Source organism: Mus musculus, chromosome 11, assembly GCF_000001635.26.
Source record: "Mus musculus strain C57BL/6J chromosome 11, GRCm38.p6 C57BL/6J".
NCBI classification, from domain to species: Eukaryota; Metazoa; Chordata; class Mammalia; order Rodentia; family Muridae; genus Mus; species Mus musculus.
The window spans coordinates 99,063,892-99,091,248 of record NC_000077.6 but is presented as its reverse complement, the minus strand read 5'-3'; the positions used below and the strand labels follow the sequence as shown (position 1 = coordinate 99,091,248).

Below are 27,357 nucleotides of genomic sequence, written 5' to 3'. Positions count from 1 at the left end.
CCTCAGGCAATCGGTTGGCCATAGGACCCCTCCCCCTCCATATCCAATTTTGCATGTGTTCAAGTCCCTTATATAAAATGGTATATTCGTATAGGACCTACATACATCTTCTCACATAAATAACTGATTTGTAGATGACTTATATCAAATATAATGTAGTTGTTATGCTTAGGAGATAATGAAAGGAGTCTGTAGAGACAGTTTTGTCTAACCCTCATTATGTTGATTCTAGGAGTGTGGAATCCAGGGATCAGAATTGGGCAACTGTAATTATCTCCCAAAGCAGGAGCAATGGGACGACGGTTCACTGCAGAACGAGGGGTAAAATGGCTCGGGATGAAAGCACACCAGTTCCCTGCACTGACTTTCAGAAAACAGGCATAAGAAGGTCCCTTCATGACTGTCCATGAGGCTGGCGTTACCCTAATGCCCAAGCCAAAAGTATAACAAGGATAAGACAGTTGCACACCGATAACCCTCATGAGCACAGGAGCCAACTTCTTCCCCAAAATATTATCAAATCCAAAAAAGATGAAGCAGTCTAAGGAGATCTACCCCAGGCATGCCGATGCAAGATGGGAACCCATCACGGCGTCAGACTGAGGAAGACAGTCCTACCAAACATAGACAGGTATGTCATCCTGTTGGCAATACTGGCTGCGTCCAAAAGTGGGAGTGGAGAGAAGAGATGGGCCGCTGAAACTGAAATCAGTGTTCTGGGCTAGTTAAGCTGGAGGAAGTGGCTAAGTGTGAACCAAAAATGGTTAACTGCAGAGAGAGAAAATTTTTTTAAAAAAATCAAATCTAGGGCTTCCTACACGCTGGGCAAGCAACAACGGAGCTCCAATGGCAGAGCCATTTCTCCTCCATGTAGCCCACCCTTCCACCCAAGAAACTCAGCAGTCTTCCCTCCTACTCGCCCATAAAGCTAAAGCCTACAGACCATGTCCACCTTAGCTTGCCGCAGCTAGCCAGTTTCTTCCTTCAAGGATACATTAGGTATTCGTCAAGTCTGGCATCTGCTGCATCATATGAATACCGGAGGACGCCTTTCAATGTTACCTGTACCGCTTGACCCTAGCTTCCTCCTGTGGCAGGCGCACTGTCGCATCATGGGTCTTCAGAAACAATCCAGAAAGTAGACTGCAGAGCCCAACGGAGATGCTGAGCCACCCACTCTCAAGATCAGGCTGAAAACACTTTCCTCCAACCTGCTCAGATGGGGGTCTGAGTGTCCCTCACCCTGGCTGGACATTCCCTAACAGCATCCTAAGGAACCCCTGGCAGGGAGGAAGTCGTAGACATGGAAATAGGAGAGGATGCTTAGCAGAGCTTCCTAGGAGGGTGAATCATTGAGAAGCAGGATATCAAGCCCTAGGCAGAGCCCTCCAGGGCCTTCCACTTCTTCCCTTAGGCCAGAAGCCTTGTTCCCAGGCTGGAGGTGGCCTTACAACAGGACAGAAGGAAGAAAAGACCATGAGTGAGCCTCACAGAGGCATCCAGAGCCATAGCATAGGTCTGGGGAAGGGTTTCCTACCCACTAGCGTCCTTTACCAAGACCCAAGCTCTCCCTTCTCACTGTCTCTGCCAACCTACTGTTTCCTCCTTCCTACATAAGGTGAGAGGGAGGCCAGCGGCAGCACAACTCTGTCTAGGCATCACGGTACACGGGAGGGCCAAGTTAGGAGCTTGGGGCCCCTACACACACACACACACACACACACACACACACACACTCACTTACTCATCCCTAACCGGTGCTTGCATCCCCCACCCCTAACACACACCTCTCCCAGCCTGTTCCTGCCCCACCTGAGCAGTTAGGACACCTCTGGGGCGGGGCCAGCGACTGTCAAGGCCACGTGTAGGGCCATAGGGGAGAAGCGGGGCGGGCAGAAGGCGGGCTATTTTTAAGGCGAGTAAGGTTTGCTGGCTCCTCCTCTTGCAGTTTACCTGGCCTCAGCACAGTTCAATCCTGAGAGTCTTGAGTGGAACAGCGGCCACGAGCAGGTAGGTGTTTTACTCACTGGGTGAGGTTGGGGGAACCTAGTTCTGTCTGAGCTTAAACTAGAGCTAAGTCTGCATCCCGGGTGCACAGCTAATAGAATCCAAGGCCACGAAAGAAAAAGCTGGCCTTGGGATCTTGGACATCAGATTAGAGCCTGGATAGACCCAGGTCTCCTAACTCCTAAACAGAGCACTAAGCCAGTCTAGGAGGCTGTCCTCTGCCTGCTGCCCTAAGTGAAGCCACATGGCTTCTAGGGAGGCAAGGGACAATGAGGAAGGAGTAGGCTCAAATGATGGGTATCCTGGGCTTGTGTGGTGGGGGGAGACTGGGACTCCATCCTCTGCCTTCTCTACCTGGGCTCCTATGAGGTAAACCAGGATGACCATGAGGGCTTTCCAGCTGCCCCAGGAGTTCCCTGCCCCCCAGAGTTTTGAGGAGGGAAAGTGAAAGGAACAAGAGTTAGATTCTGAAGACGAGAAGGTAGGAGGGAGCTGTAAATAGGGCAGAGATAACTGGAATCCTTCCTAAGACACACACACACATACAATCTGAGCCCAGGCACTCCTCTCTAAGACGTAGAGCAGGGCTGGGAGGCCCTGGAGTGTATAGCCACATCTCAGAGGAGCAGACAGAGTCTGAGCCTGAGCCCAGGGGTGACTTGGGAAGGTCAAATGAGAAGGTGCAGAAGGGTTTCCTGTTCTCAGCATCTCTCCCTGAAGTTCAGTATCTGCTGGGTCCAGACAGAGAATAGAGGGTGATCCTGTGGGACATTTAGAGACAAGAGTACCTCCCACGAGATTCAGGACATACACTTGTAGCCTGGGCAAGACCCTCAGCCCTGTCAGCACTCCCCCATCAGAACTGTTGGGAAAAAGAGTGAGGGTCTGTTAATTATCAAGTCACCATCAGACAGATAAAACCTCTGAGATCTGCTCAGAGAAGGACGTATCCTTATGCACAAAGGCAGCGGCTGGGCCACCTTGAGTCCTGGTCGTGGGGAATGCTCAGCTTCAAGTACACCCTGCTCGGAGTCTCCCAGCTTCCTCTTTAGGCCTGGCAGTGAATCCTGCCAGCTGTGCCTGGCTCCTTGGACTCTTGGAGACTTTGTGGGAAAAGCTGTGTCTTGGGCTCTGTGTCCTCGGCTGCCCCCAAGGAAGGCGCTCAGAGGCCAGCACCATTCCACTGCCATTTGTAGATTTGATTCACCACATGACTTCTCCACACCAGCATGAGCGCCCCCTCCTCTTGTTCCCCACCACTACCCAACCCCCCCCCCCTGCTTCCAGGACCCAGCCAAGAAGTCTGATAACAAAGCCATAGGCACCTGGGGCGGGGCAGGGGGGGTTCCAGACACGCCTGGCTTTTTGTCATTAGGCATACCATGGCCCTATCTCTGTGTCCCCTCTGCCTTTAAACTCTGTGTAGCTGAAGGAGTTAAGATTACAAACGGTCCAAGGCCTAGATTTGAATCTCAAATATGAAGCCTCTTGGGGTTTTGTGGGTTATTTGATTGCTTGGTTGGGGGATGAGGGATGGGGGAATTGAGACAGGGACTCATCTATCTCAAGGTAGCCTTGAACTTGCTATGTAGCTCCTCCTCCTGCCTGTACATCTCTAGTGCTGCAATTACAGGTGTGTGCACCACCCCCAACCCCTGGTGCTTTCTTGACTTCTGTGAGTCTCGGTATCTTCAGGGGCAAAATGGACTGAGACCAACCAGAGGCTAGGGCCTTGAGAAGGTTGACTTGCCAGGCATTGTTGACCAGTGCCTGGCACCTGGATGGGTGCTTGGTACCTGGGAAACCCCTAATGAGGAGGTCATACTCCATGAGCCCCAATTTCTAACTCAACTCCAGAATGGTTGAATGGTTCCTCACGCAGCACATTGTAGCTTCATGCTCTGACACGGTAGGCCGACAGCAAAGCTCACAGCTTCCAGAAGGACTGGGGTCAGCGTGTCCCTGTTCCACCCAGCTTTCTCATTAGGCTGTCCCAGGACCTTTTACCTCCTCCCCAACACCAATCCATGAGAAACAAGTATGTGGCATCAAGGTTGGACAATAGAAAGAACTTTCCACATAGAGAAGATGAAAGAGTTAGGACGTTTCTTTCTCTTTCTGGATGAGCCCCCAGGGGAGTGACTGTCAGTGGATAATGACTCTACCCAGTTCAAAACACTCTTGTGTCTCGCTCTTACCTCTAGAGTTTGACTTGTCCGTCTGCTGAGCCTGTGAGTCTTGGCAGAGCCTAGCTAGCCCACTGGCTCCACCCTATCCCTCCATCCCAAGTGCCTGTTTCCTGGAAACCTTTGACATCTCATCTGGCCACTGGGCCTTTGCACATGCCACACTACTGCTTGAACACTTCCTTGCCTCCTCACTCTTACCCACCTTGCCCTGCTAGCTCCTTCTTTTCCACTTTTGCATGTCCCCTTCTCCACGAAGTCCTCCCTGTCGTCACCCCCACCAGTGCCACAGAATCTCCTCCTGAGTCTCCTGTGATTTTACTCACACCTGCTCTCCTGCTGGCTGATCCATGTCACCTACTGGCCTCAGAACAGGAGGTCAGACCGAAGGCAGCCTAGAGTCCAGTCCTCTTCTGACATTGGTTGCCTATGTGACGCTTGAGCCATTCTTGTTATTGCCAAATGGGATAATGTTGGTTCCTACCCCATAGGGTTGTTATAAGGACTTGAAAGGGCTTCATGAACCTGGTAGTTCCTCGTAAACAACTGGCTAACATTCATCTAGAAATACGTGCATGACATCGTAAGGGATTACTAAGCATCTCTTTAAGTCACCTAACCATCCCTTTCAGAGGCTTGGCTATCCCAGGCATTGTCCTGAGCATATGATTAGGGTCCGTTCATTTTTTTAATGAGGAAACTAAGTTGGGGAAAACTTAATTCGTTTGTCCAAACTTACACAGCCAGTGAGTGTCAAAGCCAGGAAGCCAGTGGGGACTCTAACTGAATGAGCCAATTTGTCCTTCGATGAGGACCTAGGCAGGGGTTTCACCTCCAGAGGTCACTTAGCTCCTTCTCTCACATTTCAGGTCCTTGGAGCCCTCGTGAGCAGGATCTAGCTCCGAGGCAGAAGTGAGGCTGCTTGGAAGCCTGGGGTAAAGCCCTGGGCTCACTGCCCCATCATGTCCAGCTCTCTGCTGGCTGGAGGTCACATGGTCAGCTTGACTCCCTGTGAGGAATCCAGGATGGCCCTGCACCCAACCCCCAGCCCTGGCCTCCCAGCCCTGTGTCCTTACTACACCACAGAGAGCTGGGGAACCCAGCCTCTGATGGCCCCCACACTCCGCAAAGGCAGCTCCGACAGGCTCCAGCAGGCCCAGCAGGCTGAAGCCAGAGCTCACTGCCTCCTTCAGGGCCCTGGGGAGCAGGCCTCAGGGGCCTCGCAGGATCTGGAATCTTGCATTGACTTCTCCCTGGAGGCCCTCAACCAGATGATCCTAGAGATCGACCCTACTTTCCAGTTGCTTCCCTCTGGGACTGCTGGTCCCCAGGCTGAGTCTACCAACAGTATCATGTCAAGGAACAAGAAGGAGGAACCCGAAGCCTTAGGTAAGGGTCTGGGGCACAATCAAGAGGGGAGCTGGGTGGGGGACAGATCTCAACCAGATAAGAGCTCTTCTACAGACTCTGAGGCACAGGTGGCCCTGTCCTGTGGGGAGTACTATGCAGCCCCAAACAAGCTTCTGAGCTTTCTGATTTCTCTGTTGCACAAAAGGTATAAATACAAATTTCTCTCACTATACAATTCTGTCTGGGTTCTGAGTTTGGAAACTGGTAGAGTCCAGTTTCGTGGTGTTTGTTTGTTTGTTTGTTTTGTTTATGAGAACTTAAATATGCTTGCCCATGTTAGCAGTTTCCATAATGACGTGCACATAGTGAGGGCTTCCTGATTGCAGAGTCCTTGGGCCTTACTTAAGTTCTTGCTGTTTCTCTTACAGTCTAAGTTTGGTCCCCTGAAGTTATCATAGGAGTTCTAGGTGGCCCTAACCCCTGTTTAGGGGAACATCTCTTGAGAAAGATCCAAGCTGGAAATAGTGGGGAGGGAGAGACATAGAAGTCAAGAGAAAAGATGCTGACTCACTGTTGGGGGGGCTGAAGCCCTGCTTTGACGAATCTGCCAATTCCCATGGTCTAAAGTCTCCCATCCTGGCCAGTCCCAAGCTACTAACAAAATCAATCTCACTGTATTAATACAATAGACATATAAACTCAAAGCATACAGAATGGTGAACGAATGGGAATGTACGTATTTTGAGTGTGTCTGCTTTTGTTTTTAAAGGTTGGTTTTTTGTTTATGGTGTTTTGGTGTGTTTGGTTTTGTTTTGTTTTGTTTTGTTTTTGAGACCAGAGTCTCTGTGTAGCCCAGGCTAGTCCTAAAACTCCATCTCCTCTCTTGAACACTGCACCTGGTCAGTTTTTGTTTTTTGCTTTTTTTTTTTTTTTAATTTTGAATCTAAGTTATTTCACTCTGAGTTTGCAGAAAGTAATTGTTAGTAATGGCTGTGTTCAGAAACCAGCTAGACAACATCTTGAAATCTGCCGTCTTTAGCCTTTAACAAGCTGATACAAGCCGACACCAGTCCACTCAGTCCGAGGAAATCTGGAAAGCCCTGGGTGCCAATTCAGTTTCCCATGCCTAGAAAATCTCAAGTATTCTGAGAATGACGGTCAGCTATCAGCAGACCTATGGGGCAAACCGACAGGTCAGGCAGGCCTCCAGGGGTCGGATAGCAGGAGCCAGGCATCGCGGTTGGGATCTAGGACAACGTTCACTGACTGACCCTTTACTGCATTCCAGGCCCTGTCCCTATGTTTAGTACCTTCCACAGAATCTTTTATTAAAGACTGCATCTCATGTAGCCCAGGCTGGCCTCAGTCATGCTAAGTAGCTCCTCCTCCTCCTCTTCCTCCTCCTTCTCTTGCTCCTCTTCCTCCTCCTCCTCCTTCTTTCCTTTTCTTCTTCCTCCTCTCCCTCCTCCTCCTCTTTCTCCTCCTCCTCTTCCTCCCCCTCTTCTTCCTCCTCTTCCTGCCTTCTCCTCCTAAGCGCTAGGATTAGGAATCTTCAGCCCTCCAATCCTACCTCACTGAGATGAGAATTTGACCCCTCTTTACAGATGAACAACTAAGTTAACATGGGCTTGAATAAGGAACCCGGGTAACCTAACCACTGGGCTCAGGAGGACCTTACAATGTAAGCTGTTGACACTGCTTCTGTAGCTTCTGTTTCTCATCTATGAAATGAACAAAACAAGAGCTCTTAACCTGAAAGAATGTTTGTCACAAGTCTTGGTGCACTGAGCCATGGTAGCGTTGGGATTGCCGATACGGCCAGCCCCAAGTCAGTGTAGACTCTGGGATAGAAACCAGCATAGCACCCAGGCCCTCCTGCACCCAGCAGGAGATCTGGCCTCCGCACCACTTCCCCTAGTCCTGCCAAGCCTATGAAAGGAGCTGCCTTCTTCCCCAGTTGCCTTGTGCTGCTGAAGGCCAGTCATGGGCACATCGCTGCAGGGAAGCGCTTTAGACCTAATTACCACTGGCAGGAGCCAGCCCAGGGTTTTAATGTTCAAGCCCCAGGGCAGGGATTCCACCAGGCCAAAACCAGTTGGGGCAAGATCGGTATTAGGAGTCCACATGCATAGGGTGGGGTGTGGGGTAGACACCCAACCAATGTCCTCCTCCACTGAAGGGAACGATGGTAAGCAAATGGCAGAGGGGTCCCCATCCTCGTTTTTTTTCGGGTACAGCCTGTCGCTATAAGCATGGGTCGGTCCATCCAACTCTGGGGAACAAGGAGTACAAAAAAACCTGGTAGTGGCCAGAAAGCCCTGACAGTCCTCTGCCCTGACCCCTTCTCCCTCTTTTAAAAACAAAGTCTTGCTCTGTAGCCCAGGCTATTCAGCAACCAGGCAACCTCCAGCCCATCTCTGGAGTGCTGGACTAGAGGCAGACCCATCTCCCTTGTTCTTTTTGGTAGGTGGTAAACAATTCTTGCCCCTCAAACCTCAGAGCTCCTTCCTCCTAAGACAGTGAGACTACAATCAGCTCCCCTTCAGGACCTGGTCTTCCCCCTCACCAAGAATGGCAGATGCCTGTGCCAAAGGCCTGCTCTGCCCTTCTCAGCCTCCCCAGACCCTCTTGTGGGCCACTGTTGCTGGTGAGAAAAAAGGCAACCCCAGGCCCACGCAGGGCACTGCACACAATTCTGGGTGAGATTCAGTCCGTCTTCACGTCCTTGACCCCACCCCACGCACGTCCCATCCATCCTCCTTTGAGGGACCCCGTCCTCAGGAACCAGCAGAGGCTCCCTGTCCTGCTTCTCCTCCTGGTTGCTGGATAGCCTGGGCTACAGAGCTCAACTGTCATCATCCTCTTGGTCATTCTCTCTAGACTTGGTCATTCTCTCTAGACTTCCTTTTGTGAGGATTAGCCCCTGTGATGTGTGTCCCTGTGGCTAAGGGAAATCACAGTGATCTCATTTTACAGATGTGTTAACTGAGGTCGAGGTCCTCAGTCACCCCCTACTGAGTGGCAGGTCAGGCTATTGCTAATCCTTAAAGTCCTTGTTCCTGTCTCTCTCCCTAAACTGGAATTTGCTGAGAGGCAACCTACAGACTTCTCTGAAACTCAGCTCACCCCAGAACTTGGTCAGCAGCCCCCTGTCCTTCCCTCTTCTTCACCTTTCTTTATACTTGTCCTTCAGGGTCGCCATCCCAGAGGGCTCCTGGCTCCGAGACCCAAACACCATCTCCCTTATCCTCTCTACGACCTCCCACCCCATCCTTGGAACAGGTCCCCACATCTCATTTTCCAGCAGTTTCTGCCAGGCAAGGCTGTTTGCCAGGCCCAAGGGCAGGCTGTTTAATAACTGCCTCTCCTCCCCCCACCCACATGCCCCCCCTTCACCGGCCAGGCCTGCGGCTGGCGCCTACATCCACCCTACACTGCTGGGACTTGCCCCACAGGCCTGTAAACAGCGGCTGCACCCCAGGGATGGGGTGGGAGCCTCCACCTCCCCAGCCATCTACCTCAGGACAAGGGGGGAGGTGACTCACAGCATAGAGCCTCCCCCCTCCCCACCCCCCACCCCGCCCTACTCGGCTCCCATACAAGATCTTAGATATTTTTATGACCCAGGAAGCTGGGGGGGGGGGGGCTAGTAATTTCATCAGGCTAAGAGACCCACACTAGGGTCTTAAAATGGGTTCTCAAAGAGTTCCTCTTTGTCCAAGAAAAAAACCCTAATACAGCTCAAGGGCAGAAATTGGAGTTTCTTCCATTCCTTCAGATGTGTGGCATTGGAGAGCTCACTTAACCTAGCCAAGCCTTGAGTTCTTCTTTGTTACTTAGGGATTATAGCGTTTGAATGGAGCTGCAGTAACAGCACAGGTAGCAACTATGTTGCGTGCTAGAAATTGCCTATCTTTGGTAAAAGTTATGCAAGAAACCTCAACTCCCACACAATCTCCAGTCACCGATTGCCTCTGTAAAAACAATGTCTGGCCTGCCCAAGGGCCAGTGAGAGGGTCAGAGGTGGTTATGGGTATAAAGTCTTTCTAAAAATAGAAGTTGGGGCTAAGGATGCAGCTTAGTAAAGGGCTGGCCAGACATGCATAAAGCCCTGGGTTCTATCCCCAGTGCTCCAGGTACCACATAAAACTAGAAGTGGTGGCTCAGACCTGAAGAGGTAGAGGCGGGATTATCAGAAGACCAAGGTTATCTTTGGCTTTAAGGAGTTTGGGGATAGATTGTGTCTTAAAAGTAGGGGTGTGTGTGTGTGTGTGTGTGTGTGTGTGTGTGTGTGTGTAAACTAGACTTGCCAGCCTCCTGGAAGAATCTCTCACTCTCAGATCTCTCTCAGAGCACAGTATAGTTCCCTAAATCATGTTACTTCATCCTCTTCAGCCAAAGACACCCATTGTGAGCCAGCGAGGGGGCGCCCTTTGGACTACCAAGGGTAGCTGAGGAATGTTCCTTAAGAGGTCCATCATGAGCCAGGCTCTCTTCATCCCGCGTTTGCTCCTCAGCACCACCCTAGGAGGTTGGGACTGGATCCAGGCTTTGCAGATAAGGAAACTGAGGCCAAGAGAGGTCTGGAAAGTTACTCAGTGCCTCCTGGCTAGAAAGCACTGACGTCAGGCTTCACACCCAAGTTCCTGTGACTGCAGAGCCAGGCTGTTTCTACATCGCCGGAACCAGCTAGCCCAAGTCAGCCCACAAGCCCTGTGTGCCCAACCTAATGCCTACTCTCACCCAGGCTGTGAGGAAGGGAGCCTGAAGACCCCGGGGCAGGCTGGGCTCCACAGTTTTGAATAGAGGAGGGATGAGACATCTTAGTAAACTGAGTGCTCTCTGGGACTCTACCCTGGTTTCCATCCTGGGAAGCCACGGGAAAGGATTTGTGACCCTCTAGAAGGGGGGACAGCTTGTGCACTCCCCAGTTTTCACCACCTGTGCCAGACAGTGCTCCACCCCCTGGTCTGGAGAGTGAGCACCAAGTCTCTATGGCTACTGGGATTCAGCAGTGTTTGGTTTTTTGTTTGCTTTTTTGTTGTTGTTGTTATTTTGTTTTGTTTTGGTTTGGTTTGGTTTTTCGAGTCAGGGTTTCTGGCTGTCCTGGAACTCACTTTGTAGACCAGACTGGCCTCAAACTCAGAAATCTGCCTGCCTCTGCCTCCCAAGTGCTGGGATTAAAGGTGTGTGCCACCACCACCCGACTCCAGCAGTGTTTTCTTTCTTCTCCTCCCCCCCCCCATCAAGATATAAAGTACATCGAAGTGACCTCCACCAGATCAAGATACCTTGACGGTCCCCAACGCTGCTCCAGCCCGTGTGCCACCCCACCATTTGGCTCCCCGCGCAGTGGCAGCCTCTTCCTCTCCAGGGACATCCCCCGAGAGACCCGCAGCAGCAGCAACGAGAGCCTCATCTTCTCTGGGAACCAGGGCAGGGGTCCCTCTCCTCTCACCCCTTCTTCCCTTAGCAATGCCATCCCTTGCCGAGAAAGCAGGACCTCCGGCTCTCCACTGGCAACTCCTCCAGGCTGGGAGAAAGGGCTCAGGGCCCCACAGCGGGGCAGCAGGGTCTCTATACTGTCAGCCAGCCCTGTATCGGATGTCAGCTATGTGTTTGGAAGGTAAGTTCTGTCTGTGGGCAGACCGCAGTTGCCTGCATGGCAGCGTGTGTGCATATACACACACACACTAGAGGGGCACCCTGTTCTGTGAGCGAAATGCATGGGCATGAAGAGAAAAAAGCACGCACATGGTCTTTTCTAGCACCACAGGCATCTCTATCTCAAGTTCCCCTCAAAGCATTTAGGACACAGTTCAATGTGTGCTCAACTCTTGGCTTCCATTGACCTTTTGAGAATTGAGTGCTCACTTTAACGAGACTCGCTTGCTTGCTTTCCAGCCCTCACGTGACCCATCTGGAGGAAGGACTTTGAAAACTTAGGGGTGGGAGCCGGAGAGGTAGCTCAATGGTTAAGAGCACTCCTTCTCTGGTTCAGTTCCCAGCACCCATATGGCAGCTAACAAGCATCTGTCACTCTAGTTCCAGGGGACCCAGTGCCCTCCTCTGACCTCCACTGGCATGACACTCACATGCATAAAATAAATAACTTTGAACAATAAGTGCATTTCAGAGTATACACAGACTTGGGGGCCTGAGGTGAAGCATCTAAGAATGAAAGCCGCCCCCCTCATCTCCCCCTGGCTCCCTCCACCCTGGTACTGACAAAGCCTAGTTAGGAGGGACCAACCCCCTGGGCCTTATTTACAACTGTTCTTAAGCCTCACAATAGAAATGCACAACAGCCCATCCAGCTGCAGGACAGCTGAACCACTGGACCTACACGCTAACTCGTCCCACACACTAACTCCAAAGGCAATGGCCAAAGCAGTCCCTGGCAAAGAAGCCAGAGATCCCACCACTGTAACTGCTGGCCTAGTTGAGGTGACCTCCTCCAGATGGAACATGTCCCCCCTGGATCAGCCCAAGACATGTCCAGTACAGCCTGTCCCCACAGGGCTCCTGAGAGTGATAGGTAGTGGAGCTACTGCTGTCTGTGACAATTCCATCAGACCAGCCTAGTTGGGAAAGCGGAAAATGCAGGCCAGGCTAACCTGCTGGAGGTTAATTCCATTGGCTAGTTTAAGTGATAAGAGATCCTCTAGGCCAAGAGAGGTTCTGTACCCTGGTACAGCCCTTAGAATTCAGATGAGGGTTCTCTTTGCTCTGAGTTTTTGGTAAGGGGATATGCAATGTTCTGATTGACCCAAGATAGGGCCCCCAGATGGCTAGATTCTAGAACCTAGCTCTGACCCCAAGTCACTGTCACCCAACAAACACCCTAATACTCTTTTGTGTGCTTTTCCCTGCAGCAATCAGTCCCTCCCCCACTCAAGCCTCTCCAGCTATCCGTCATCTTCTAGATCCTTGGGAAGTCCAGCCAGCTCATCTTCCAGCCTCCACAGCCTGGACCGAGGGTCTCAGTGTGGGAGACCTAGTGATGCCCAGGCTCCTAGTAACCCCATACTGGGCATGGGCCAGCCCCAAGCAGTGCAGTCTACTCCAGTGGCTAAGGAGCAGGCTAGTAGCTGCCCCGCATCTGTCACCAACTCCATGGCGGACATACCCATAGTGCTCATCAATGGGAGCCCAGAACCACAGTCTCCCCCAGCCCAGCGGACACCAGGACACCAGGACTCTGTCCAGTCTAGGGTTACATCTCCCAGCCACCTCTGTCAAGCCATTAAGAGCCCCAGCAAGACTCTGCCAGATGTTCCTCTCCCTGCATCTCCAGATGGTATGTTGTAATTCAGTACCTCCAGCATAGCACTGTTTAGTTAAGGGGACTAGTCAAAGTCCAAGGGGGACAGGGGGGCTGGAAACAGCCACTTCACACTTTTCTTGACTACCCACTCTATGCCAGGCAGCCTAGAAAACGGGCGATGTGACGCCTAAGTTGCAGCCGGAGGAACGGAGAAGACATTTGTAGGGAGGATTCTGGGATTTGGGTTTCTTTAAAAAACACACAGAAATAGTATAAGCAAGTCTGTTTTAATCCCAGGTGTGGGGTATGAGGCTGCTTTGGATTGTCTGCAGCAGCTGGCTGTGATTTGCCTCTTGCAAATCAGGGCTACAGCTTTGCCAGCTGCGGATAGTTTCTGCCGTTGTGTGGCTTTGGAATTCTGGGAACTTTTCAGAGGGTTTATAAGTGCTAGAGCCCTGGGAGGGGAACTGAGGTTGGTGGATAATGGTTGATCAGGGGAGGTGGGTGTGGCTTGTTAGTAGTCTCGAGCTCAAAAAAAAAAAAAAAAAAGAAAGAAAGAAACAAAATAGCCGGACAGTGGTGGCACGCACCTTTAATCCCAATACTTGAGAGGCAGAGGCAGGCAGATCTCTGAGTTCCAGGCCGGTCTAGTCTACAGAGTGAGCTCCAGGACAGCTGAGACTACACAGAGAGACCCTGTCTGGAAAAAACAAACAAACAAACAAACAAACAAAAAAACAAAAGGAAAGAAATTAGATTCAGGGATCTCTCTCTTTTTCTCTTTCCCTCTCCCTCCCTTCTTCTCTCTCTCCCTCTCCCTCCCTCCTCTCCTTCCTCCCTCCTTCTCCTTGCTCATCTCTCATCTTTCTTTTCTTCTATCTAGTGCTAGGAGGTAAAACCTGGGAGATAAAGGGTGGGAAAAAGAAGAACCCACAAAGTAGCAAAGACCAGCTACAGACATTCCTTGCAGAGACAACTGGGACCTCATAGTTAGAACAATGAGCCCACACAGTATACACAGTAAGGAAACTTCTAGAATGTTAGGTGCAGGTCAATGAGAATAGTAGCAGATTGTATGAGTCCTCAAATGTCAAACTAAAAAGTGGAGTTCCTTCTTGGGACAATAGGGCCATTAGGAAGTAAATCAGGGAAGATGTGTGGTCAGCAGTACAAGCAGAATGATTGACCCGGAAGCTTGGCAGAAGGGTTGCAGGGCTAGAATCAGGGCTGGGCAATTGAGGTAAAGGGAGCCAGGCAACCCTCAGGCTATCTGAGCAAGAGGCTTAGTGACTAACTGGCTGATCCAAGGAGAGCCAGAGGGTGCATCAGTCCTCACTCTGACGTTCACTCATGGATGATGCTGACGATAACATAGAGGGGGCAAACAGAATGGAGACAATACATTCCAACACAGATGGCTGAAAACCACAAAACAGCAAACACCCTCCTTCCTGGAGCCTGTGACTACAGACTTCCAAAGAATCCGAAACAGTAAACACAGGCTGAGCCGAAGCATTCTCTGGGCACATACCTCCCATGCACAGAGACCTGAGGACATTGTCCCAGACACTCCCCCCTCAGCCATCTGCAGGCAGAGCCTGGCTCCTCCTTGGGCTTCCCAAGATGTGTATATGAGCTACTCACTTGTAGTCCCAGATGAGTCACTCCCATAAAAGCAACATAAACAGAAAAAAATGGCACCTCAGGTATGCCTTTAAAACAGCAACAAAAAACTTTTATCATTGTTGCCGGGGTGGGGCAGATGCCACAGGACACACGTGGAAGTCAAACAATGATTTTTTGTTTGTTTTTTGTTTTGTTTTGTTTTTTGAGACAGGGCTTCTCTGTGTAGCCTTGGCTGTCCTGGAACTCACTCTGTAGACCAGGCTGGCCTTGAACTCAGAAATCTGCCTGCCTCTGCCTCCCGAGTGCTGGGATTAAAGGCGTGAGCCACCACGCCCGGCTGCCAATGATTTTTTTAAAAGTGGGTTTAGGGGGGCTGGAGAGATGGCTCAGTGGTTAAGAGCACTGACTGCTCTTCCAGAGGTCCTGAGTTCAATTCCCAGAAACCACATGGTGGCTCACAACCATCTGTAATGGGATCCAATGCCTTCCTCTGGTGTGTCTGAAAACAGCTACAGTGTATTCATAAAAATAAAATAGGGCTGGAGAGATGGCTCAGCTATTAAGAGCACCAACTGCTCTTCCAGAGGTCCTGAATTCAGTTCCCAGCAACCACATGGTGGCTCACAGCCATCTGAAATGGGCATCTGATGCCGTCTTCTGCTGTTTCTAAAGACAGTGACTATGTACTCACATATATGAAATAAATATGGCCGGAGCGAGCGAGTGGGGTAGAAAAAAGTGGGTTCAGGGGATCAAACTCAGGTTGTCAGACCTGCATCACAACAGCTATTCCCCACGGAGCCATCTTGCCAGGACTGTTGTCAGCTTTCGTGATAGGGTTTCATTCTGTAGTCAAGCTGGCTTTGTGCTCAATGCTGTCCCCCTGCCTTGGCTTCCCAAACACTGGGATCAGAGCCATGCACCACCAGTTCTGGTTTTATGTTGTGTTAGGGATCAAACTCAGGGCCTTGTGCATGCTAGGCAAGCACTCTGTGCAGTGAGCTCCAGCTCCAGCTGGATTTCCCTCCAGGAGCTACTTGGAGAGACCCGGGAGATCTTCCTGGGCTCAGGAAGGATGAGCAGAATGGGATCTCCGGGAAGAGGATCAGGGCGGGTCTCCTGCACTTTCTATAGTCGTCTCCTAGCAACCCTCTATCCAGTCTACAGCGCGCCTCTTCTCTGCCTGTCTCCAGGTCCTGCCAAGGACATGCAGCCCACCATGAAGTTCGTGATGGACACATCAAAGTATTGGTTTAAGCCAAGCATCACTCGAGAGCAAGGTAAAGCCAGGACTGGGTCCCAGAGGACAGGCCACTCAGTAATCATATCAACTCAGTAACCATGCGAAGCAGGCAGATGGGGCCCCAGGTCATGGTTAAAAAAAAAAGCAGGTGACAAACAGCAGGCAGCGGAAGTGTGGGTGACCTGCTGGCCTCATTAGGAAATAACCAAAACATGCAGAAAGTAGACTGGAGAAAGACTTCCTGGGGACAAATGGTTGTGTGACATCCCTATGCGGATGGGATTAGAGAGTGGGAGAGTGGATGGCCTTCTAACTGAAGACTGTTTCAGCAATCAATCTCCTGAGGACGGAGAAGCCGGGTGCCTTTGTCATCAGGGACAGTTCCTCCTACAGAGGCTCCTTCGGCCTTGCCCTGAAGGTACAGGAGACTTCCGCATCTGCTCCAAACCGACCAGGTATGTATGTACATCTTTTGCTTGATCACCTTGGAGCCCCCACCATGGTTGACTCTGCCCCAGCTTGACAGTGACTATCAGGGTGACTCCAGGGAGGACAGTCTACCTCTCAGCTCTCCCAGCCCACCCTCTAGCACCTAGGCACCATGGAGACCAACTCTGAAAGCCTGAGATGCCCCTGCCTCCCCAGATTCCCTATTCCACCCTTGAAAAAAGGTCCCAGCCTCTCCTCAGGCTGCTGTCTTCTGGGCACCTCTGTCTAGCCTGGACTCATCTCCAGGAACCTAATATAACTAATGTATTTGTGGGCTTATCACACTCCCGATAGCTTATCATTCATAAAATAATTTGCCATGTGTTCAGTAGCTCATCCTGTGTGAGAGAGCTTAACATGTGTGTAATGGCCCACCTATAATCTCACGTGGTCATCTGGTAACTCAGCACACGTCTCTTGAGAGATCTAGAAGATCTATCTATACCAGGCCCTGTGTAAGGAACCAGGCATGTGTATAGAGGGCTCGCGCACAGAAACTACCTTACTGGGGAGGCAGATGAGAATAAATCATGCCAGTACTACAAAGTCCCAGGGTAGTAGTCCCCTCACTTAACCCAATTAGGAGTGAATGACCTCCAAGGAATTTAAGGTGTAGAATGAGGGTAGACCCCCCAACCTTGTCCTGTTAACAGGGATTTGGGGAGTTGGCTCAGAGGTAGAAGTATTGCTTAACATGGGTTGTAGCCACAGCATAATGTTGGGAGTGGGGGATTCAGCAACTTCTGGGGCAGGCTTCGATTTTCAAAGAAGCCTTGCAAGAGGCAATGAGCCCAGATGAAGGAGTAAGCTGTGGTGGGTGGGGTCAGAGCCAGCTCTGCTCCAACAGGGATGAGCTGATAGGAAATAATGGCACCTGGGATGGGTGGGTGAGTTTCAAAATACAGACCCCTCTGTGCAAACGTGCTAGCACCTTGGAGTCCATGAAAACAGGTTTCCTATCTGCACCTCCACGGGGAGGCAGAGGGTATCATGACAGCCTGGGGTAGACCTGGGAGAAGTGGGCAGGGCCAAGCTGGCCAGGGTCTGGCTAACACAAGGATCTGAAACAAAACTCCTTCCTTCTTTGTCTAGGCGAGGACAGCAGTGACCTTATCCGTCACTTCCTGATTGAGTCTTCGGCCAAAGGAGTACATCTGAAAGGAGCAGATGAGGAGCCCTACTTTGGTAAGCCTCCCCAGCCACTAGCAGCCTCCCCAGCCACTAGCAGCCTCCCCAGCCTCCCCAGTCTCCATGCCTCTGGGCTTGGCTTCCTGCACTGTGAAGGGGTCTGAGAAAGCTCTACTCACTGAGAGTTCCCTTCTCCCTTGCAGGGAGCCTCTCTTCCTTCGTGTGCCAGCACTCCATTATGGCCCTGGCCCTGCCCTGCAAACTCACCATCCCACAGAAAGGTAGGTCAAAGCTGTCGGTCCCACTAAAAAGGCTTCCAGTGGCTACTTCAACCTTGTTTATGAATTTTATTAGGGCCAGTGTGGCATGTGCTTGCTCTGGACCAGGTCCGTGTGGTCCTCCACTTCCCGCCTGTGAGAATTTAAGGATGTTTATGCTTCTGAGCCTCGGTGCCACTGCCATGCCATGCCATTCCCCACCACCACCACCACCACCCACACACACACACACACACACAAATAAGAACAACCATCGACCAGATTCAGTGAGATTTTTCAGGCCAGGCTTACTACACAGTGCCTGGTTCAGAGTAGACCTTAGGGCAGTGTTTCTCAGCCTGTTTTGGTTAAGGGTTGAGCCACCCTTTCACAGGGGTCTCGTATCAGATACCTTGTGTATCAGATGTTTACATGACAGTTCATAACAGTAGCACACTTACAATTACGAAGTAGCCATGAAAGTAATTTTATAGTGGGGGTCACCACAGCATGAGGAACTGTATTAAAGGGTCGAAGCCTTAGAAAGGTTGAGAGCTGCTGCCTTAGAGAGTCAGCAGCCTTCTTTGAAAGGATAAAAGAGCCTAAATCCAACAGCTGACGAACGCGTCTGATGTTATTCTCCAAACGTACGCCACTACCACCCCCTGTATAACTCTTGCCTACTGCCCCATTTCATTGGTAACAAATGAAGCTGTGGCCTTTGCCTATAATCCCAGCAGGATGACCAGGAGCTTAAGGCTACAGAGTGAGTTCTAGTTCAGTCAGCACAATATAATAAGACTGATAAAAAATAATAATTTTTAAAAAATGTCTGGCAGTGGTGCTACAATGCCTTTAATCCCAGCACTCAGGAGGCAGAGCCTGGTGGGTCTCTGTGAGTTCAAGGCCAGCCTGGTCTACAGAGAGAAACCCTGTTTTGTGGGCAGGGATGGGGGTGGGGAGTGGGGGTAGAGGGGACCCCAAGCCCAGGTCAGCAGCCTCATCCACTGGAGCTTCTGGACCAATGGGTCATCTCAGTTGCGCAGGAATGAAGGTGAAGAGGGGACAGGAAGAGCCAGCCCTAAACAAGCGATGGAGACAGCATCCCTACTCTTGAAAGAGGGGGCTAGGATGGGGTCCAAAAGAAGAAGTCTGGGGCTTGTGAGGAAGTGGTCTGAGCAGCGGGGCCAGGACCTGGGAGGCCGGGGATAGAGGTAGGAAGGGATCAAAGACTTGCAAACCAGGTAAGGTTGTCCTTGTTTCTGTAATTGAGGCAATCACACCTGGCTTCCCAGCCTGTCATCCCTGTGGGAGGCTGTGGGAGATGTTCAAAGGGATTCTTGAGGGCTGCTCCCCTGAGAGAGGTCCGCTCATTCCACCCTCTCCCCTGGGCATTTCCCTTTGCCTCTGCTCAGAACTGGGAGGTGCAGAGCCAGCATCGGACTCCCCCACACACGGCCAGACCTCCTGCCTGAAGATATCAGCCGGTAAGTGGTATAGGGGAGGCGCCAGGCTCACTGCAACCCTGGAGACCACTCCCCAGCCCTACACACACACACACACACACACACACACACACACAGGCCCACACATGCTTTCCATTACTGCTTTGTTTCTACAGCTTTAACAACCCACTGCCCCCCTCCTCGGCTCCATAAACCCAGAGATGAGAGGTTGATGCTGTGGGCCAGTGGGGAGGGAAGAAGAGTGTTGGGGGCAGGGGGTGGGTAAGCTGAAAGCCAACACCCCTTGCACACACTGTACACGGATCTATACTAGGGCCTTTCTGTGTTTGAGATTCCTGCCCTGGGGGTGGTCTCCAGGTCTGGTTCCTCGGTGGGGGATGAGGTCTGAGTCATATGGATTTCAAAGCCCTAGTCCTCTCCCCACTTCAGAGGCTAAGCATCCATCAATACTCAGTGACAGCTCCTATTTTGTGCCCCACTCCCCAGATCACAAAGGCTGTCCTCCTTTCTCTCTCTATGCTCGCCACGGGGGTAGGATAGCCCTAAGTAGAGGAAAAACAGTTTTGGTCACCCTTGTACTCCAAGTATTTTTGGTGGCTCTAAAAGAATCCCATGGATTCCTAATGCAGAAAGGCATTTCTTCCCCCATCCCTGTCCCTGGGCAAAGGAAGGACCAGAATCCAGGGATCCACACACACTATAAGACCCTGGCTACAGATCCTGTTTCCTATCTGTACCCCACAGGTTGCCACACACTGTACCTGAGTTCTGTGAGTGTGGAGACCCTGAGCGGAGCCCTGGCTGTGCAGAAGGCTATCTCAGTCACCTTGGAGAGGGATGTCCTCCCCACACCCACTGTCGTCCACTTCAAAGTCACTGAACAGGGCATTACTCTGACAGACGTCCAAAGGAAGTAAGAGCCTCTCCTAGCTCCTGGGCTGTGAGGCTAACTTAGGAGTAGGGCTGGAAGGAAGGCCAAAGACAGACAGAGGGTCAGGGCCCTGGATCCAGAAGGGGTGGTAAATGCTGGGTGACACCAGATGAGTCCCCTACCTTCCCTAGGCCTCCTGCATTGGTCCTAACAGGCATGAAGTTCAGTGGTTTTCATTGGGTGCCAACTAAGTCTAGGTAGGCCAGACACTAATGACTCCTAGACAGTGTGGAATGACCACACCTCCTCCCAGGACTCAATCTAGCCAGAACCTTCCTTAATTTAACCAGGAGGGCAAGGGTAGACCAAGATGTAACTCCTGCCTTCAAAAAAACAAGAATGGCATTGGGGGGACATGTCCAAAGACCCCAATATAAAAGCATAAGGCAGACGTATTCCGTGGGAGGAGAAGACACAGCCTGTGTGTCCAGTTCCAGCAGTAAGAAACCATGACAGGTCATGAGAATCCTACTATGACAGGATGTGTGACCTTTGGGGGAGCCAGAAATGCTGAGATGGGGGCATGGCACAGGAATAAACCCTCACCAGCCCGGCTCTTCTCCCTGCATCTACTCAGGGTGTTCTTCCGACGGCACTACCCACTCAGCGCCCTCCGCTTCTGTGGAATGGACCCCGAGCAACGGAAGTAAGTTGCTGATCCAAGCTAAGAAGGCTGCTCCAGGCCTAGCTGCCCTCCATAGCATCTGCTGACTCTGGTACTGCAATAGCAGAGACAGCCTGTGAACACTAAGAGGTCAGGGACCAGGCAAGGTGGGACATGGCAGACATCGTGCCTCAGCTCCCACTGTTTGTCAGGGTCCTGAAGAACAGAGCCCCATCACTCACTCCTGTCCTGTCCCTTTCTTTCAGGTGGCAGAAGTACTGCAAGCCTTCCAGGTAAGCTCCTCCTACTACTCAGTGGCTCTAAGAGGTGGCCCTGTGCCAAGGCCCCAATGGGGGAAGCCCGGGTGTGATAACATACACTTGTAATTCCAGCATGCAGGAGGCAGAGGCAGGAGGATCACTGTGAATTTGAGGTCAGCTTGGTCTATATAGTTAGTTCCAGGCAGGCCTTGTCTATGTAGTCAGTTCAAGGCTAGCTAGCTAAGGCCACATAGTGAGAGATAGGGAGGAGGGAGGGGGAGAGAGAAGCAAGGGAGTGAGGGAGTGAGGGAGTGAGGGAGGAAGGAAGGAAGGAGGGATGGATGGATGGATGGATGGATGTGGAGCCATGGGTGTGGGGGAAAGAGGGGAGAGAACTCGCGTCCCGCCAGAGTTCCGGTGCTCTGGGCAGGCGGAGGCTGGAGGACTGCCGCACGTGGCCTGGGTGGGTATCTGGCTATGTGAAGCCACTGACCCCAGCTCAGCGGGTGGTGGACAAGTGGCAGTCCTAGGCACCAGGTTCCCAGCCTCCAGCATCCCACACTGAATAATGCAGAAAAGCTGAGAACAAATGGGGGCCCTGAGCAGCTGGGTCAGCTCCGGGGCTGAAGGGAGGAGAGGGCAAGGGGAGAGAGTGTTTGATGGTTCCCACATGGGCGAGAGTCCTTGGTCCAGTCTGTGGCTGGAGCACAGGAGATTAGACAGGGCTCGTTAGGGGAAAGTCTATCCCATCATTTAAGCACAGCGGGCCTTTATGAGCAGAGACAGTCTATGGTTTTAGAGCTTTATTGTAGAAAGGCAGGGGGAAGGAGAGAAGGTAGAAAGAGAGAGGCCAGCCATGGCCATGTGGAGAGAGGGGGGAAAGAGAGAGAGAGAGAGAGCTAGAGAAGAGAGTAAGAAAGGTGAGAGCTTAAAGAGAGAGGAGGGGCCAAGCAGCCCCTTTTATAGTGGGCTGGGCTGGGCTATCCTGCTGTTGCCAGGTAACTGTGGGGAGGAGCATACCTGGCTATAGTCAGGTAACCGTAGGGGTGGAGTCTAGCCAGAATGCCAGAAGCTTGGGACATTGTCTGTGTGACTAATAGTCACAGAATTATAGAGTTGGGGGCTCTGAGGTGTCAGGCACCTGACTCTGGGAACGTGGCTCGCTTTTCCGTCCCTTGTAGAGTTCTCTACTGGGTTGCCGGAGCAAGCCTCATTCAACCAAAATAGGCTGCCTATCACAGTCCCACAGAAGGAAGGAAGGAAGAAAGGAAGGAAGGAAGGAAGGAAGGAAGGAAGGAAGGAAGGAAGGAAGGAAGGAAGGAAGGAAAGAAGGGGGTTTCCATTTTGAGCTTAACAGCCAGTGTGGAACAGCAGCACTTAAGAGACTCCGCAGTCTTCTCCCTAGGAGTCATACCAGAGGCACAGGTTGTATCTCAAAGCTGTGGGAATGAAAGCCAAGGACATGGTGCCTTAATAACACTTCCAAGTCTTGTCCCCAGGAAGCCTCTTTCAAAATGAAGGAAACCCAGAGCCTGAAAGAACTGCTTTCCCTGTCTGACGGGGGTGGGGGTGGGGTGGGGTGCAGGAGTGGAGGGGCACCTTCTTCCTTTAGCTGCCCCATTATAAGGAGGAACTGAACATGCTGGGGAGGTGGCTCTCTGAGTATAGTGCTTGCTACTCAAGCACAGGACACGAGGTTGGATCCCCAGAACCCATGTGACAAGCCAGATACAGTGTGTCTGGGGAGGCAGAGATGAGTGGATCCCTGGTGCTCATTGGCTGGCCAGTCTAGCCAATTGGTAAGCTCCTAGATTGAGTGAGATGCCTTGTCTCAAAATGTAGTACAGAGCAATTGAGGAAGAAACGTAATTGAGGAAGGACACCCAGCCTCCACGCTCACACACAGACACATGCTAACTCCACACAAACATGTGCGTCTCACACATACATACATACACACATACATATGCACATACACGCACAGGAGACACTGAAGCCAGTTGGCTTGGAGAGCGGTAGTTAGGTTCAGGCTGAGTGCCCTCCCCATCCAACCCTCCCCTTAGCATGATGTCTCTCGAGCCCACATCCCCTCAGACTGTCTTCTTTCACCAGGATCTTTGGGTTTGTGGCCAAGAGCCAGACAGAACCACAAGAGAACGTGTGCCACCTCTTCGCAGAGTACGATGCGGTCCAGCCAGCTTCCCAGGTCATCAGCCTAGTGACTGCTCTGCTTCAGGACACAGAAAGGATGTAGAAGGGTGCCATCTGTGTGCCTTCTCTGACATCTCAAGGGACTTGCCCAGGACATGGAACTGTGGCCTCCTTGACAAACCTATCTCTTGGACTCAAGTTGGATTGATCAAGTTGAACCCTTTGAACCTGATGTGACTTCAGCAATAACCTTCACCTGACTCTGGAGCCTCCGTCTCTTCGATTATAAAGACACCCGTCCTTAAGACAGCCGCTCCTTGGACACTCGGCTGGAAGTCTTTAGTGTGTTCCTCCATACTACTGAAGCCCACCCACATCCAAGATCCCTTATGTAAAAACTGTCTGCAAGGACCGTCTGGCTTCATTTCCCTGAGCACTCCCTACATGGTAGGTTGTACCAGAGACCTATGACCCCTGCCTTGTGGTAAACAGCAGGTGTTGGATCAGAACCATCGATTTCCTGGCTGGCACCTGGTGTTGATTCGCGGAGTTTGGGGACAGATTCTATTTCCCCACACCTGTTCCTTTTCTCGGTTTGCTGAGGGCCTCTTGGATCCACTGGCCCAGAGATTTAAAAGTTTGGGGTTGAGGATGTGTGTAGCTCAGTTGGTAGACTGATTGCCCTACATGAACGGGACTGAATTTGATCACCAGCCCCACAAACCATTCTCAATGGTCAATGGTTGTAATCCCAGCACTACAAGGCAGGAAGATCATAAGTTCAAGGTCATTCTTATCTATATAATGAGTTTAAGGCAGTCTAAGCTACATGAGACCCTGTTGAGAGAAAGAGACAGAAAGGCATGCACGTGCGCGTGTGTGCACACGCACACACACACACACACACACACACACACACACACACAATGGGAGTGGGATTAAGGTTTTCATAAATCTCAGCCAATGGTCTTCAAAGCCTTTACCTGAAGAGACCACACTCCAACACGGAGCTGGGGGCATCGCTCCACAAAGACCTGCTGTGGGAAGAGGGTACTGAATGGGCAAGAGCCTACAAGGTTCAGTCTATGATGGAGAGGGGACCAGGTCAAGGGCCTCAGCCAGAGCAGACCAGGCTGCCTCAGAGCATACACCTTATAATGCAACCCACTTCAGCTGGCTTTGGGGAAAGGGGCATCAAATTCAGCCTGCCCCAAGGTTGTCAGAGTCAAGTCTGGGAGCAGAAAAGGGGTGAGTTTTCACATCCCTGCATCTTCTGCTTTGCAATGAAGGTTCTGTCGGTGAGGCCTTCTCTAATGCAGTATTCATGATGTTCTCATTCATGTTCTCATTCATGATGTTCATGATCTTGAGATCTATCTGCTGCAGTTTTTTGACTCCTGTCTGGTGGAACATCCTGGATTTCTTGGATTTTTAGGTGTAATTTGCCAAGGTCTTGGAATCTTTTTCCCAAGAGCATGATAGAAAGATCCCTGGACTCTGCTGTTACAAGCGTGGACTCTTGTCTCACCTCATCAATTATTCTGTGATGTTGAATCAGGATTCTAAAGGCTAGCTTTTTTCAGTAGAAGACCCTTGTACCCACGATTAGAAAAGACTCAGCAGGGCCAGGCAGAGGTGGCGCACGCCTTTAATCCCAGCACTTGGGAGGCAGGCAGAGGCAGGCAGATTTCTGAGTTCAAGGCCAGCCTGGTCTACAGAGTGAGTTCCAGGACAGCCAGAGCTATACAGAGAAACCCTGTCTTGGAAAAAAAAAAAAAAGACTCAGCAATGTTCACATTCTTCATGTCTAATCCCTCCTTGCCCACCCATTACAAATGAACATCATCCCAAACTTTGCTTTCAGTTTCTTGGTAAGCAACAGCTGTCTGGCAATGCTCAAGGAATCCACATCTGGTGGGTAGGAGAAGAGAGACCCTGTTGCTATAGTACAGAGACAAGTATATCTCTGCCCCAGCTCCAGTCTTGCTGGATCCTCCTCCAGCTCCAACACACACACACACACACACACACACACACACACACACACTCATAACCATGTGGCATCACCAACCTTACAACCACAAGGGGGAAGCAGAGAGTCAAGCATGCAGACAGGCAGCTTTCCCAGCTGGTTAAAGAAGCTGGGCCCTTTTCCTCCCACACCCTGCCAGCCTTGCATAAGCCATTTGTTGCAGCATTTGTTGCTCTTGGTCCAGTCCGCCTGCCTCCTTAGGAGACCGTTCCATGACATGCAAGGGGAAGCTCACAGAAGAAGCCCACTGTAACTCAGTGTGAAGCAAGTGTTTGTCCCTGCCCGCTATCAGCCTACAGAGCAACATTGTCATTGGCCAAGGTCAGTCCTGAGGGATGATGATTTCAATGTCAGAAAAGCAAATCAGACCCAAGGGTGGGGGTGGGGGGATGCTAGGTCAGTGGTACAGGCCAAGACCGGCCTTCCCAGTGTGGGATCAGGCTCTGTGCCACTGCCGGGGTCTGCAGGGTGTTAGCAAAGTTTTCCCAGTTAGTAGTGCCAGTTCTAGGCTGAATGGGAGAGTCCTCCACAACTCCCTGTGTGCCTCATGGAAAATAAAGTTTTTTGCACCATAGCTGGTTCTGGACATTCAGAGCTGTCTCCTGAGTCCTGAGCAGAGAAGGGGACCCAACAGAGCAGAGAGTAACATACCAGGACACACCATGCGCATTTTGCATTGACCACAGAGGCCAGAAGAGGGCGTTAGAGCGCCCCTGGAGTCACAGACAGTTGTGAGCCACTGTGTGGTGCTGGGAATTGAACCCATTTCATCTTGAAGAGCAGCTAGTGCTGTCAACCACTGAGCCCCTATAGTTGTGTGTGTGTGTGTGTGTGTGTGTGTGTGTGTGTGTGTGTGTGTACATGCATGTTACAGTTTAAGTGTGGAGGTCAGAGGGCACCTTCTACCCTGTTTGAGACAGGGTCTGTTGTCCACTGTATGTCCACCAGGCAAGCTGTCCATGAGTTTCCAGAGAGTCTCCTGTCTATGTTTTCCATCCCCCCACCGGCATTTTGGGATTACAGATGTGTACTACTACTGGCTTTATATGGGTCTGGGGATCCAAGTTCGAATCTTTAATAGTGCACAGTGAGGGCTCTACCCACTGAGCCACCTCCCTGTTGTTTCAGTTTTTGTTTTGGAGGCAGGTTAGTCTGAAACTCAAGGCAATCTCCCTGCCTCAGTGTTCTGCCACCATTCCCAGCTGTGAGGAGCCATTTTTTTTACCAGAAGGGCTCCTAGGTGTTCACTACAATGAGGAGTGACTCTTTTATTTGAGCCCATTCTTCAGATTAGGAAACTGAGGCGTGGGGTGGGGGTGGGGGTGTCACTGGCGTAGTAAGCGGTGGGGAAACTACATTTCTGGTCCATGCCAGCCCTACCTCTCCAGCATTCTTAGACAAGTTAAAAAAAAAAAAAAAAAGTGTGTGTGGGCTGGAGAGATGGCTCAGTGGTTAAGTGTTGACTGCTCTTCCAGAGGTCATGAGTTCAATTCCCAGCAATCACATGGTGGCTCACAGCCATCTGTAATGAGATTTGATGTCCTTCCTCTTCTGATGTGTTTGAAGACAGCTACAGTGTACTCACACATATAAAATGAATAATTTTAAAAAAAAGTGTGTGTATGAAGCAGGGGTATGAAAACATGTGTTACATTCAATGTGGCTACATAAGAAAACGTGCTGCATTCAGCATGATTACATGAGAAAACATGTATTGTGTTCAATGTGGCTATATATAAAGTTCACCAAGGAGCAGATGAAAGAAGCCCAGGGCCATCAGGACCTTCGGTACCTGGTCAGGAATGTCTAGAGAATGTTCTTTGTTTGTTTGTTTGTTTGTTTGTTCATTTATTTGTTTTTCTTTTACAAAATGGCTCAGCAATTAACATTAGCTATTCCTTTGGCAGTGGGTGGTGTTATATTTTTGGTTTTCGAGACAGGGTTTTTCTGTGTAGCCCTGGCTGGCCTGGAAACCAGGCTGGCCTCGAAATCAAAGATCCACCTGCCTTTGCCTCCCGAGTACTGGGATTAAAGGCGTCCACTACCACTGCCCAACAAGCACTGGCTGCTCTTGCAGAAAACCCAAGTTTTATACCCAACATCCATGTGGCAGCTTAAGACCATGTTCAACGCCAGTTCCAGGGCATCTGACACCATCTTCTGACCTCCAAAGAAACTAGACACACATGCAGGACATTCATATACACACAAGCCAAAATTAAAAATAATGATAATAAAATAAATGAAGTTAGCTTCAGGACCACTGTGTACTGGTGAACTGGTTGTGCAATGCACAGCTATCAAGATAACTCACTTGGACTTCACTCTAGAGGTAATGACGGTGGCGAGACATCAAAGGG

General features: G+C 51.0%; 1 protein-coding gene across 1 annotated transcript; it reads left to right on the top strand.

Annotated features, from left to right (window-relative positions):
* The first annotated feature begins 1,942 nt into the window (after window positions 1–1,942).
* Window positions 1,943–25,571, top strand: Tns4 (tensin 4). The gene is made up of 13 exons (NM_172564.3): window positions 1,943–2,010; window positions 5,063–5,582; window positions 10,794–11,169; window positions 12,419–12,843; window positions 15,630–15,716; window positions 16,009–16,134; window positions 17,261–17,353; window positions 17,500–17,577; window positions 18,969–19,040; window positions 19,764–19,932; window positions 20,528–20,596; window positions 20,821–20,847; window positions 22,927–25,571. Exons 2-13 carry the CDS (start codon window positions 5,156–5,158, stop codon window positions 23,066–23,068), a joined length of 2,091 nt encoding a protein of 696 aa, NP_766152.2. The 5' UTR covers window positions 1,943–2,010; window positions 5,063–5,155; the 3' UTR covers window positions 23,069–25,571.
* Window positions 25,572–27,357: the final 1,786 nt, after the last annotated feature.